Consider the following 15793-nt stretch of genomic DNA (forward strand, 5'->3'; position numbering starts at 1 on the left):
TGACCTCCATCTATCTTTCTGTCTGTTCATCTTTTCTCTTTGATCTTTGTCTTAGCAGATCTATCTTTCCCTTCTGCCATGTTGTGTCCAAATTCAGTACTTCTTTCTATCCTTTGCTTTTCATGCTACAGCACCTCCACAGCATGCTTTTAACTTGGGCTGAGTGCAGGCTTCTCTCATTGGACATTATTGGATTTTGTGGATTTATGGTGGATCAGTCCTAAGTATGGAGTCTGTGATGCTAGAAGCTGAGCTCAGTCATATGGACACAGAGTTTGGACATCACAACCCTTACACAGATGGCAGGGTGAATTGGTGTGGGTTAAAGTGTCATTCGGATCCTTCTTCTATGTCATTATCGTGGTTATTTTTAGCCGTAAGTTATCAGGGTTATCACAATTTAGTACAAAATATCACAATGTTACAAAAAGGGATTAGTACTAAAGCAGGCATTACAACTTTACAAGACTCAGTATTTTCCCTGTATTCCGGCAAATGTTAAAGAAGAGCAAAATGCAGCATGAAGTATTTATTTCAACTGTTATTATCATCACTGTTATCAAGAACGCTTTTGGGTTATCAAAATATTATCACACTCATGCCTAACACAGTCACCTAATAACCTAATACAGTGCTATGTAGAATTATATATATCGAAATCATAGAAATATATATAGAAATATAAAATATTTTAAATATAAATATCACACTAAAAACTACTGAACTTCAAAATGTACATAATTGGTATTTTAACCAATTTGTCTAATGGCTAAAGGTTTTTAAACAACAAAAAACCCAGATGTGCTAGTTAGTATTTGTTGGTTGTATAGTATTTACCCATCTCCATCATTCTTGGTAGAATGACCTTTAGCTGCAATTGCAACTGTAAGTCTTCTAAGTCTATCAGCTTTCCACACCTGAATCCTGATATTTTTGCCCATTCTTACCCAAATTATGTTGAGAAACAGCCTTTTCTGTCTTGCCACATGTTCTCAATAGGACCAAGGTCCTTATTTTCCTCTCGCCACTCTTTTTTTTTTGGGAGTGTCCACGACCTCTTTGGTGCTTCTCTGACTAATGTCCTCTCTTTTGCATACTCACAATTGTTCAATATTCTGTCCATATTTTTTTAAATAATAATTTTAAAGGTCTGCGATGGACTGGCGACCTGTCTAGGGTGTACCCCTGCCTTTCGCCCTATGTGCGCTGGGATAGACAATGAATGAATGAATGAATTTTAAAGGTATTCCATGGGATGTAGCATTTGATATATTTACTTTTTCACCAAACCCTGATTGATACTTTTCCATAACTTGGACCTTGGTCTTCCTGTTTCTCTTTTTATACAGAAAGTAATACAATGAACAGACGGTGTCAGAAGCCACACTGTTGCTACTAAATTCTATTTAAAGTATGTGTGTGTGTGTTTGGGGGGGGGGGAGTATGGAATAATATTTGCTTATACAATTATTGTATTCAGTGTAATATCACGGCAAAATCAAGTTAACCAAAGCTGTGTGGCTGTGGATAGAACATGAATAGGTTCAGTTATCCATCCATCCATCCATCCATTCTCAATAACTCCTATATCCTGGTCAGGGTCACTGTGGTCCCATTGCTTATCGTGGTATGAGAATACACAGTGCATACACACACACACACACACACACATTCACAGTCATACCCAAGAAAAAACATACATAATTCATATGAAGATCTTCCAACAGGTAAAAATTTGATTTGCGTCACTGTTAATAATGTATCATTGAATAATAAATAGCCGCTCAGTCTCATTTTGCATTAATGTTTGATAAATGATGTAAAAATGACCTTAATAGCAGAGTCAGAGGTTTAGTTCTGTAAGCAACAAATGACTGTCATGCTGATAAGGTTCACACTCACCTTCATATCCGGTTTACTGCAAAGTATAGCTAAGAAGCTACTGCTCGTATCCTGACAGTGTCAACACTAGGCATCTGTGTGTTGTCTAGCTTGCGTCTTTATTCCTTGTGGGACAAAATATCAGGATGAAACAGGAAGAATCACCATTGTTAAAGATGAGCCATGTCTGAAATCTTTGGCGGTAAGTGCATCTGAGTTTCCTCTGAATAAGTCCTCTGCTGTCATAGCTTGTTATTTTGTCGTTTCAATTTCCATTATATTGTGAGCCTTTTGTGATTTACTGGCAGAAAAAAATAAAACGAAAACAAAGACACTTAAGGAAGAAAAGAAAAGAAATTGTTCTGCAGTACTTTAAGTAGCAGCTTGGGTCTGGAAGCACAAATCTCAGTCCCAGGCTTCACCTTTCCACAGTAATGTATATATAGACCACATATACAAAGATGCAATGCCCTGGGAACAAAGTGTACACCACATTAACAGTCCAAAACGCAACAAAAGTAAACTTTTATTGTCATGTCGGGGGGGAAAACCCTTTAATTTACAGAACGAGTATCTGAAATCGAACTTGACATTCTTGCTCATTTTTTCCCCTCTCATTTCTTATCGTTTATCATACACTCATGAAAAATATGACTCCGGAGTTGATCACAGAAATATTTGAGTCAGTGTGCAATGTTATCACTGAGCATTTTCTTTCTTCTTATGTCATGTCTCAGTAATTCAATCCACATTTTCGACCTTTGTGGTATACAAGCTGCTAAAATGTCTTTGAAGTATATTTTTGTTGTCTGAAGCGAAAATGATTTCATAGAAGTTGTGTATTTGGCACAATTAACAAACAGGTAAGAGGGGTGAAACAAATGCGATAGAGATTTTGAAATAAGCCAACCATGACAGGCACTTAATTCATACTGATATGGAGATTTGCTGACTTTCAAATCAAATTAGAAATCAAATTAAAGATATATAAATCCGGAAAAAGGATGTCATATCTCAGACAGAGCTTGACGTGCATGTCGACACCATGTGATGCACTGGTGTCTATGTTATGCACGTTGTATCAAAAATGCTTACTTAAAAATCCAAATTAGCTTATGCTAAAAGGGTAAGACTTAAAGACAGAAGCTGAACTTAATACTTGACTGAAATTGAATCTTAATAATGAATCCTTATGGTCATTTAGACCATTGTATGTTTGAACTGTATTTTGCACTAACAATATTAAATTGAACCACATCTGATGCCTATAAATATTTGTTTGTGAATCATATTCCTGTCTATTCATTTGCATTTCAATTATTCTTTCCTTTATTCCCTGTAATCAGTGTGACAATGAAATTGGCAGACAATTAGAGATAACAGTTGTGGGAATAGTGCAGTTTACAGCCTTAAAGCTAATAGAAATGTCACATGGATTAAGATTCTGCCTTTAAGCAATTTATTTCATACATGTCACAAACACTTATAAAAAATGGAACGCACTGAGTTACTACTTTAGTTACCTTCCCTTGGACTTGTGGGTATTTTAAGAATCATTATGTAAATCAGTTAATATTCCTCCTCCCAATTTAAAAGCCTCTTCAAATGCAGAGCAGATGAGTGCTTTAGGTCAGTTGTACACATTTACATTAACTGCAATTTGGCTTGATTTGGTAAGGGGAAAGTGACCTTGATCAACTGTAGGAGTGACATTTTTCATGAAGCTGTTCACCTCTGACCGTACCATGCTTGATGTGGCTTCATCCATAGCAGCCCCCCCCCATTTCCCAAATCCTCTCCCACATTCATACTTGGCATAAACAATCACTCACACATGCGTGGTAAAAAGATGATAACCAAGAGTCCATCCCTTTCCCTCCCCCCAGTTTGACGTTAGTCCATAGTCCATATAATACACAGGAAATCACACAGAGGTCACAGTTATTTTACAAAAGATAGAATGCCTGAAGCAACTAAAAATGTTCTACCAGGCATTTTTGCTTGTTACAAAAAAAATCACTCCCTGTTCACCCGCCCACATGCCCTCCCTCCCAAACACCAATATGAGCACTTGTTCTTTTTTTTCTGATCCTTTCAACATATGAATACACACAATATCACCAACCTTCACCTGCATCATTTTCTCCCACCCTCGAAGATAAGAAGAAGGAAAAAAAAAACAAAAAACAAAACAAAACCCAAAAATGTCTCAAAGAATTCCACAAGGATGAAGGAAGTTCCTTTTAATTCCACTCGGAAATCAAGTTTTGGAATTCAAGTCTTTCCATTGAACTGTGCAAAACTGTACACATTAGTGTCACAATTTGGCAATTAGTTTCCAGCTAGTTTAGTGCCCTTTTGATGCATTTTTTTCTTCTTGACCTCAGTTTGTATGGTTGTGACGGGGAGTGAAGAATGTCCTCCAATAGTCAGCAAAGACACAGTGTTGTTTTTTCCCCAGCATTCAACCCCTCCCACCCCACCACCCAATGTCTTTAGAGGCATAGAGCTGTCAAATCTTCCTTACATCAGTAATGTTAAACCTTCGTAATAGACTAAGGCAATAGATGCAAATAACAATAAGAATTCTCCCCATTTTAATAGTGGGTGGGTGGATTTAGCTCTTGGTGTAGATGCCATTCATTTTCCTGATATTCTGTTTTGTTTGTTTCTTCTGTTTTTTGCTTTTTCTTTTTAATTTGATCTTGCAAAAAAACTGGAGCAGAAAGGAATTAGACCATTCCAGGCTGAACCTGACTACCTCATAAAAAGTCAATTTCCTGCTCTCTGTAACATTCAGCTAAATATTACAATCGCTGTGTCTACATCATTCTACCAATCAACATTCTACTCCCTGACCGCCCCCCCCCCCCTCAACTACCCCCACCCGCACCAACACCACCGCCACCACCACCAAAAAATATATATATAACTAACAAAACATTTCCATAATCAACACTTTCAGAAGCTGTGTGCAAAATATTATCATCAGGCCAATTAATCAGAACATTATCCATTCCAAATTCCTCATGTCTACTATTACTTACACTAGTTTCTGAAACATTATTAAATAAAACCATGTGTGATGGTAAAGTCTTCATTCAAATGTTGGTGTTCGGGAATATTACTAGAATACACTAGAAGTTTCATATGTCATTGTGTGTGTTATTATATCACTCTTATGGTAGGTCAAACAACCACAACCTTATAATAACCCATATTATATGTTTAATTCATAGTCTTCTGGGAATATCACCGAATCCAAAAAAAAAAAAAATCCAAGTGACGTATAGCTGTTCTGCATTTTCTCATAAAACACATTTCTTTTACCCTACAGAGATGTGACTTCGAATTGGATTCAACTAACTGGTAATTTTGTCCTGTTAAACATTACATAGGATCAGCCAAAAAGACTGAAATCTGTTTTAGTACTTTTAGTACATTCATCCAATTAGGGGATTTTTTTATAGAACATCAAAAGCAGGCAAAAATTTGAAATGCTTTCAAAAACGATTAGCGGTGTTATATAGCCTTTGCAATTTTAAAGGTTTCTGTTTTGATATCAACGCATGACTCACGGATTGAGCAACCACATCAAATGGGAAATCGTCATTTTCGGCATTAAAAAACTTTCATCAGTGGAAAGTAATTTATAAATATGGCAGGGAGGCAAACATGATAAGTCATGAGATGAGAGCGAATGCCATTACAGACAATTCAAAGATGAAACTTCAAAGATAAAACTTCAAAGATTAAACTCCAACTTGTTTTCAGGTACAGTTACAGGTACTTGTTCTCAGGTATAGTTCTGTTCTATACGTCCAAACCTCCAGAAGAATCGAAGAGTTCTACAGGAAATATTTCAACCTGTCGTGCTCAAAATTTGCAGTACCAAATTTGCTGTTTCGACTCTCATGAGTTTTTTGGCCCATGGCACTTTAAGATTTAAGAATACATGCAGATATTTTTTTTATTTTTTTTGATTACCTTAATATATGCATTTTTTTAGCAGTTATAATTTCAAATAGAAATTACTATGCCAAAGTGAAGCTTTGAAGCTTAATGGTACATGATCACTGAATTACTGAAGTAATGTTAATGTCATGTTTAACTATTTTCACAGATCGATCGCATTTCTGACCCTCATACGCTCATTACCAACGATGGTTTGTTATGAAAACAGTTTTTGTCTTTAGAATGATAGCATCATCAAGGCTGTAGTAAATAGCACTGTTTCTCAAAACCTATTCGTATTTGATTTAGTGCCTCGCATTTTAACCCTGAACCCTTTCCCTTAATAACAGCAAGAAAAAGTAAACAATAAAAGAACCTTCCAACAAAAGAATTCATTCCTCATGCCTCCATTTTCAAATACCTTTTTAAAACCTGTCCAATTGTGGCCCACCCAAACAGAAATAAAGGAAATGATAACAACAGAAATAAATAAACACTTGTCTTTACATGACACAGTAAGGCTCACGGGGTAGTTGAGGTTTAGTTCTACAACAGGGAGGCAAATGGGCCAGCAGACCCTTTTTGAGGTCCTTGTTAAGGAAAAAGCAGATAATGGGGTTCACCCCTGCTTGGGCGAAACTCATCCACACCGTAGTGGAGAGGTACCGGTGTGGGATGGTACATGCTTTCACAAAAACCCGCCAGTAACAGGCCACAATATATGGTGACCAGAGCACCAGAAAAAACAGGGTGATTACGTAAAACATCCTGCCAAGCTGCTTCTCTGCCTTGAACTCCTCCATACCTAGCAGCCGTCGGTTCTGGTTGTGCAAGTTCTGCCTGATACCCAACAGGGTAGGTGGCATTGGGCCTCGGCCGAAACCTGCAATCCAATTGGCTGCTGCCTGGCCAGTGGCTCCAGGCCCATGAAAGGTCCAGTTTTGGCTGATGGCAGGTACCATCTGGACGGGCTTCATCTTGCGGTGCTTGTACTCAAAGAGCAAGAGCTTCATGTAGACCACGTGAGTGGCTAGAATAAGCACAGCCAGCATAAGCATGAATCCCAGTGTGTCATTGGCCTTAAAGTAACGGTGCTCAAAAATGCACTGATCTTCTTCACGAATGAACTTATAGGTGCCCACGTCAAATACAGGTGGAAAGGCCATAGCAACTGACAGTGTCCAGACCATACACACCACTGCAACGCACGTCCAGAAGGTCATACGCTTAGAGTAGAACCGATGGTGGGCAATGGCCATGTACCGTGTGACACTAATGCAGAACAGCATGAAGGCTGCATGAAAGCAAAACAACACGGCCATGAAAGCCACCACCTTGCAGCTGAGTACACTGTAGGTCCAGGTTGAGCCATTCTTGATGGACACCAGTACAAAGGGGAAGCAGACTGCTGACCGAATTGTGTCAGCCAAGCAAAGATCCAGTAAGAAATAGTATGGGGCCTTGTGTAGGGCTCTGTCCCGTAAAACTAGCAAAGATACCACCAGGTTGCCCACTAGGCTGATGCATATGATCAACCCTAGCAGGACAAGCTTGATATAGGTAGACACAGCTGATGAAGGCCCTCCATTCACTGTGCCACCCGTAGTAGCCACAACTGCTGCCAGGGGGTTATGGGACCCATCACTACTCTCGTTTCCGTTGGCCATACCTCTTGCTGCTCTGACTGTAGAGCTTCGTCCTCTCCTTTAGAACCAACACCTCCTTTACTGTCACCTCCTCCACCACCTCCTCCTCCTCCACCTCCTCCGGTTGAGCTGTCTTTCGTCCACGTGGTTGCCTCTCTTTGTTGTCTCACATGGAACAGGAGAAGCTGGTTCTGCATTGCCTCATTTTGCACAGTTCTCTTAGGAGCTCTCTTTCAAAAATGTCTCCCCTCCTGACCCTTCACAACACCTATGGGCAAAGTAAAATAATTATTATTGTTCAAAATAAATGTTAGAAATACTTAATAATGATCAATTCAAAAGGTATGCATAATAATCTTTATGTGGCCAAGATTGATTCGATGGATAAATGGACAATATGCTAAGGTAATTATGTCCTGAATATTGCTCAAGAAAGAAATGTTTGATGCATGACAATCTGTATAACAAATAAGCAAAATACACATATTCTTAAATTTTCTTGACTACCAGTTGATTGTCCTTGATCTCTCAGACTGTTACCCTCTGTTATATCAGCTAATACTTTTTAGGGATTTTAATGTTTTCTTAACATCTACTACAAATCAGAAGAACTCTGATCTGTTCTGCATTCTTGGGGCCTATACCTTGCTTTAACCCATTATTACTAGCCTTTTTTATCCAACAGAGATATACCATATAACACTCTACAAAAAAGCCATCAGCCACCAGTTTGTCTATTAATGCTACCAAACCGCACTTCACAAATATGTATCATGAACCACGGTATCAATATCGGTATCACCATAAAATCACCACCACATCGTATATGTGGATGAATCAAGGGTCAAGACTAGTGATGGGTAGATGGTAAATTTAATTTTAGATGAAACTGATCTTCAAAAGCCCTGTTCCAAATGCTCTGGAGTGTTTGGTGTCTATTGTAAAACATTAATGAATTCTGTTCCTCTGGAGCCTCAGCTGGTACATTCTCACCCCCAAGCCTTGTTCATTTAGTGTAGACCTATTGCAATGCTGCAAAATCTAGACAAGATCATTCACTTTCATGCTAATTCTTGATGTGTGCAAAAAAACAAAAAAAAAACAGAAGTATGCTATGCTTTTTTGATTTAACGGTCTAATTTAAATTAGCGGTATATGTTTAAGCTCAAGGCACTCCTGCCAATCTGGGGCTGTTTTATTTCAGCTCCAAATATACCTGAATCAGGTAAGTCTGTTGACCGTTTTTAGTGTTTCTTTGATGCCTTGCCAAAATTAGCCAGATTTAATTCCTGCCAAACAAAAGGAGGTCAGGAAGAAGAAAAAAATATGGATAACAAATGTCACTGCCAGACCTACAGCATACTGTACTTAAAATAGTCCACTGGCAAACTCAAAGTATTTGGATTTACAAATATTTTGTAAAGTGTTAATTTAGATGTAAAACCAAAACAGAAAGGCTATGACCAGAATTTGACATCTCTCTAAAACTTAGTGGGATCGGGGGCTACACATTTGTACATGTCAGTTGTAAACATAAATCAATCAATAGTCTCCTAAAAGGGAGAAGCAGGGCTCCAGTAAGCAGCTGCTGTAGCATGCTGAGGAACATCATCTGCCTTGCTCTCTGCACAGAGCAGATCAGCTGTTCCCACCACATGCAACATGGCATGCCAGCAACTAGTCTGTCACAGTGATTACCTCACTTGTTGCTAGGCTACAACACCTAACATCACGTTTGGTGTGTTGCATGTGGGTATCTCTATAGAGAGAGAGAGAGGCAGAGGGATGGGGAGCAGGAAAGAGAGGTGGGGGGAGCTAATCACTCATGATCTACACTGAGGCTGAGAAACCATCAAGTTGTAGCTAGATGTCAAGATCCAACAGGAAAAGCAGAGAATCGGCTTAAATGTATGTCTAGAGAAGGTGAATGCTAACTGGAAAAAAATACTCATCTGTATACTGACATTGCTCTCTTTATGTGCTGACACTGACCATTTCTATGAATGGCTACTAGATTTTTACCTAAGAGACGTCTGCAATTATTAAAGACCTTGTGTGATTATTACAGAGTGTCAGACTCCAAAAGGACAGAGAACAACCTATTGTTTTAGAGCAGTCATACTAATGTACTTCTGTTACAGCAATTACAGCAGCTTGTTGCTAAGCTACAGGATCCTTCTGCCTCATGCAGTGTGTGTGTGTGTGTGTGTGTGTGTGTGTGTGTGTGGTGTGGTGTGTCTTCGTACAACTTAATGCTTTCGAATTTGTATGTGCTGAAGCGAGGTGGGAGGGATTGCTCATCAGAGGCAATCAACTACCAAAGGAAAAAAAGACTGAATGTTTTGTTTTTGTGTAGTGGCAGATTAGTCATTCAGCATTACCTGAAATTATCAGTTCTGTTAAGAAAAACAATATTAGTCTGAAATAGGTGGATGATGAATAGTCCCCCACCCCTTTTTTAGCTAATGCAAGGTGAAAATATGCAAATTTAAACAGCAAGGATCAAACTCATGTTATCAGCTTCATGTCATAGCTCTGAATGTTCATTACACATTTAACAAAAATAAAATATAACTGTAAAATGTAATTCAAATGTAACTATATGGAATTTGCCTCAGTACTATTTACTGATAAAGTTACAAAATCTGATATAGATATTAAATTGTCTGGATTTCGTCCGAAACAGACACTGGGAATTGTACATTTGTGACACACAATGCCCACCTGTTATTTAGAAGACAATTTTTATGGTGACCATTATGGCTAATTCATGCTGCATGACCACTTGTCTTAACTCATCTTAACTTGGAACTTGTGAAGTGGTACACTCTTTACAGATAAGGTTCTTAGATTGCTCTTTGGACAGTTAAGGGTTCTCATCTTGCTAAAAGGGAATACTTGCCACTTAAAAGAAAAACACTTAGAGTCTGACAAAAAACCTTTAAGGATTCCCCCAGAGGGAAAGCCAAAGAACAGTAGATCCTAAAAGAGTTATAGATCTGGCCTTTTTTCTAAGAGTGTATAAAGATGCCTAATGGATGGCATCTGTGGTATAAAAACTGCTTGCAACAGGTTGCTGCCATTTCTCAAATCTGAATAGAATGCATCACCTTGCTTATCCAAATCCATTGCTTATCCTACATCCAAGACAAATGACTTTACCATTTTTTATACAGGGAATAAGGTGGTAATCACTGTTGGACTAAAGGTTTAAAATCCATTTGAAAAATACTCTAATTTTACAACAGAGCATTCTATCACATGGTTATGCAAACTTCAGTGCATCTTTCAGTAAATGACGTGCAAATCCGCAAATATCCATCAAATAGGCGCTGAAATTCAGTTCAGTTAATAACACATAGCTACTGTTGACAAAAAATGTTAAAGTAAATAAAATAACAAATAAAAAAAAAAACAAATATCGTTGGCTTTCATACCCCCTGAAGGGGTCCAATGATTTAAACGTTGATCTATGACTTTTATGTGAGTGTATCATTTTTTTTTTAGCACTTATATGAACAGTGTAATATATTAGTTTACTGGACAGGTTTATGGGTCCCACCCAACCTCAAGCATGACCACTAGTAACAACTCTAGCTTCATAAAGGTTTCATTTAAATCTACAACAAATAATAATAAAAGGAAACATGGAGACTAATAATAATCATAAGTCGTAGCCAAAAGAGCGGTACAGAATGTAAATAGGCATCCGACGCTTGCGCCTAACCGCGCCATAACGCACCATCTCCGCAAACCCACGGGTACTTGTAGACTCTGTGGCTGTGTAGTCTGGTTACACTGAAATTTCTGGTAGTAATACCGGCTAAAAGCGTGTGTCAGCTCAGGGAGGAGTCGGATGGACTGGTGTAAAGTCGGTATGGAAGCAGCAGGCCGCGGTACAGTTAAAGGCTGGATAGCAACAGCAGAGAGAGTGCGGCTAACGGCTCTCACTATGGGAGGAGCAGGCGACACGGAATTCACCAACCAAAAGCAGACACAATCACTCCCACTGTCCCATACCTACCGTTCAGCTAGAAAATGGTGAAAAAAAAAATCTCATTAGGCCATTTTGCCGTATCTTGGTTTGTGTGCTAGGGTTTTGTGTGAGCATTGCGCTTGATGCGCCATTTAAACATTAATGCCGAGTTTCTAGTGCGTCCAACCTGCGGCTGATGCTCGATTTCATTCGGGCTGAATGTGATGATAATGATTCATTTTTGAGAGCTGGCGATGAGAGAAAAGCAGACAGTGCTAATGCGTCCAAATGCCTACGCAAAAAAAGTGCAAACGACCTGTATAAGCGTCTAAAGCGAATCATACTGATACGGGTTTATGCTGATTTCTCTCGGGTGTCATTTAGATCTGTGTAACTCCACGGGCCTCCTTAATCCAGGTACACAATACAGCAACCGTGTGTGCGTATCACGCTGAAATAACAATGACACTTATTTTCAGTTACCTTATACCTTATATCATTGACTATGCGACATGAGATGATGCTACTTTGTCTATCCTTGCAAGGTTAAGAATTTCCTCCCAAGATTGTATCATTATAATGTATAGGTTAAAAGGTTATCCCAATTAGTCTAGCTTTTTTTTTTTTTTTTCTTTAATGACAATTTTCAGAGAAGAGTGATGAATGTGAGGCCGAGATGGAGCTTCTACCTGGAAATCTCCAGTTTGTCCTCAACACAATGGCTTTGGCTTGGACAGCAGGCCTGAACGGGAGCTTGTTGCAGTTGTCAAGAACCAAAAACACACAAAAGATGCAAAAATTGTTCGTTTCCAAATGGCACACCTCGCTCAGAGAATCAAACATGAATCCAGAAATATGTGATCCAGTATCGACTGTCAATTCGTTTACCAGCAACAGACCCGGAAAAATTTATGATGATGGATGAAAAAAAAGAAAAACCGAATTAATAAACAAAACGGTTACGTCTGGGGAAATAACGCAAAAAAACCTGTTTCGTGTCGAAATGCTAGCTCCGTTGTTTAGCCAGCGGCTCGTTAGCTTATGTAAACACGGGATTTAAAAAGCAGAAAATGTCGTTTCCTTTTTTTTCGTGTGCATGTCATGTCTTCGGGTTTTCCATAAACGCTAGCCTAAGCCTCAGCCGTATATTCCCATCGCACTGTGGTAGAATAAAATAAATACATGGACACTGCTAGACTGTTATATTTCGCTTTTATGGTAGCCTAATGTAAAATCCTGTGATACGCGGCAGTGTCATGTTGAGGTACGCAGTACTGTGTTCATAACGCCTTGGCGCTCCCTAATAGCATTCCAGCTCAAGATGATGTTTCCTCACAATCTTCATTTTCATCCCGAAATTTCAACCGGAGCTGAAGCCGTGCTCCTCCGCCACAGCGACATCCACACAGCTCGTCGTCAAACGGATTTAATCTGTCTGGTGAGTTAAGCATCTCCGCGTCTCCAGCGCTGTGATCGTTGTCCTTTCGCCCAGTGCTCTCATCCTCCTCCTCCTGTGTGTGGATGTGGAGGCTACACGGCGCAAACAGGCGCCCTATTTAAAACACATAGACGCCACATACTGCCTTGGATTAAAAAAAAAAAAAGGCAAAATAACTATTATGCTTGTAGGTCACAGTTCGGCGTAAGGAAATGTGCCATGGTCTTCAAGAAACAACGATTCATCAATAAACTGAGGAAAAGTGTAAAAGATTATAATACAATGGAAACGCTCTTTGCTCTACAGAGGATAAGAAAACGCGACTCGGCATCAGTTCGGCTCTCTCTCGGCTTTTTACGGAAAAGGCCGATTGTAACTCGTGAAGCTTCGGCAATATCGCGCGCTACTGCGTGCTTCTCTAAGGAGTCCTTGTAAGATCAGCATTTCCCTTTAATGTAACAGAGGAATAGCTCTTCAAGCTAGCCTGGGTTTTTATTAACTTAATAAAGAGAAATTACAAGCAGAAACTACACTATATGTTTATGAACACAGCGCTTACAGTACATGTGGGTCTTCTCCAAACTAATCTCACTAAGTTGGAATTGTATTGCATGTCATTGTTTACTGTAGCATTATTATTTTCTTTCACTAAGAAAGCTCAAACATATTCCAGCATACCAATGCCCATGAAGGTCCATGAAGACCTGGTTTGACAAGGTTGGAGTGGAAGAACTCGAATAATCTGTGCAGTGAACATTTTGGGACAGATTGGAGCTCTGACTACATGCCAGGCCTCCTTGTCTGACATCAGTGCCTGACTTTATTAATGTTTGTTGGATGAATGGACAAATTCCCACAGCCATGCTCCAAAATTTAGTATATAGCCTTTCTAGAAGATTGGAGAATATTATTTTTTTAAAAAGGAAAATTAATCTGAAATGGGAAATGTTCAAAAAGCACATAGTGGTATGATAGGTTTCCACAAACCTATGACCATATAGTGTTCCTAACACAGACAGGTTCATCTCCCAGAGTTTCAGAAACATTCTTTGTGTCCAGCTATGGAGATCTGCCATGTTTCCTAAGAGCCTTTGAGATTTACATAACTGAAGTACACCATAGCTACTGCATAAAGCTTACAATCACTGTACAGCCTTATTCTGTGCAGCACAAAATATTTCACTAATTTAACTTAAGTTAACTTATGTTTCACAATTTAATAAATCAATCAATAAAACCAGTTCCAACAAATTTAAATGACCTTTTATTAAACAAAATGCTAAAAAAAAATAGTGTCAAGGAATATTACAATTATGTCTTCATATTATGTACTTTTACAGTAATGTGAAACAGAAAAAAATCTCAATGCAATAATATTAGACAGGTGATAACACTTTCACATTGCACTACTACAACCATTAACACTATTTTCTAGACTCTCAAGGTACTACATGTTCATTATCTACTGCCAATTTGAACATGTATACTGTGATGTGGATATTAATGTAAATATTGTTAAATCCACAACTGTGTTTCATATTTGCACAACTACACTTAACATAACTTATTGTATTCTATATTTAAGGTTTTCTTAATCAATCAATCAATGAATCAATCAATGAATCAATCTATCTATCTATCTATCTATCTATCTATCTATCTATCTATCTATCTATCTATCTATCTATCTATCTGTCTGTCTGTCTGTCTGTCTGTCTGTCTGTCTGTCTGTCTGTCTATCTATCTATCTATCTATCTATCTATCTATCTATCTATCTATCTATCTATCTATCTATCTATCTTATGTGAACTAGGAACTAATTGAACTAAATAGGAATGAAAATAACATTACATTAAATTTCCCCTCACTCACCCTCTCATCATTCACTCCTGTCTGTCCAGCAAGTGTTTTTCATCAACCTCACATCTGATATTTTGTCTTGCAATACAAATCCACTGTGAATCTACTGTGACCAGCAAAGTCACACAGTCACGATGTTGTGTGTTAAAATACATGGCCAAGTGATGAGACTAATAGATTATTTTAGAAATTCATTGAAATTAAATTCATGAAATTACATTAAACAACATTTATCAGAACATGGTTACATTACTATAAGCATACACATGTCACATTTGGCAGTACTAAAAGATAAAAAAAACATTATGCAGGTACCAAAGTAACAACAGTGCACTAAAGAGGCCTTATCTGATTGTATTGTACCTGATTTTATTCACTCACCATTCCTCTCAAAAGGTTTGCAAAATGATTATGTTCCTGGAAGGTCCCAGAGTTTGTTAGAGAACAAACCTACAGCCAAACTAAACAGCATTAGGATCATCTAGACCAAAAAGCTATTCAAACAAGTCCAGGACAAAGTATTGAAGTACTAATCAGAGTTTGGTTATAGAATAAATATCACAAAATTTGCTCATGCCTTAATGTACTATTAACTAACCATTGTTAAAAAAGAATATAGTACAACTATGAAATATGAAGGAAAGTAGGTCATTAGTCAGAAAAGAAACCAAGGTGCTAACCCGGACCCTATACAAAATATTCTATATGGAAGGGTAGTGGTGGCAGGATGTGTGGGATTTAGGTGGATGACACTATTACCTTTCTGTTTGTGGGAATGCCTTTCTTCAGCAGAGACAGGGAAACTGTCCTTGATTCAATGTAAGCTGTATGGATCCAAATGCAGGGCAATCCAAGAAGCAATACTTATGTAAAGGCCAAAAATATGCATTTTAAAAATAACAGTTATGTTATTGTATGTTATGTTAGTGAGTGTAGCCTTGAAGAACAAATTTACGTAAATCTTGAAGTGAAACTCTGACTGCTAGGGATTACATATTTTAGGGTGTGGTATATTTGCACAGGTTTAACCACTGTAA

General features: G+C 38.3%; 1 protein-coding gene across 1 annotated transcript; it reads right to left on the minus strand.

The window, feature by feature from the left end:
• Positions 1 to 4785: 4785 nt before the first annotated feature.
• Positions 4786 to 13197, minus strand: gpr173 (G protein-coupled receptor 173). The gene is made up of 2 exons (XM_058388964.1): positions 12147 to 13197; positions 4786 to 7749 (listed from the first exon to the last, which is right to left on the minus strand). The coding sequence occupies exon 2, from the start codon at positions 7500 to 7502 to the stop codon at positions 6339 to 6341; it is 1164 nt and encodes a 387-aa protein (XP_058244947.1). The 5' UTR covers positions 7503 to 7749; positions 12147 to 13197; the 3' UTR covers positions 4786 to 6338.
• Positions 13198 to 15793: the final 2596 nt, after the last annotated feature.

This window comes from Hemibagrus wyckioides, linkage group LG05 (genome assembly GCF_019097595.1).
Source record: "Hemibagrus wyckioides isolate EC202008001 linkage group LG05, SWU_Hwy_1.0, whole genome shotgun sequence".
NCBI classification, from domain to species: domain Eukaryota; kingdom Metazoa; phylum Chordata; class Actinopteri; order Siluriformes; family Bagridae; genus Hemibagrus; species Hemibagrus wyckioides.

What these genes read in the sequence shown, in the direction of transcription:
- gpr173 (XM_058388964.1), bottom strand. Translation starts at nt 7,502, where the DNA reads ATGGCCAACGGAAACGAGAGTAGTGATGGGTCCCATAACCCCCTGGCA.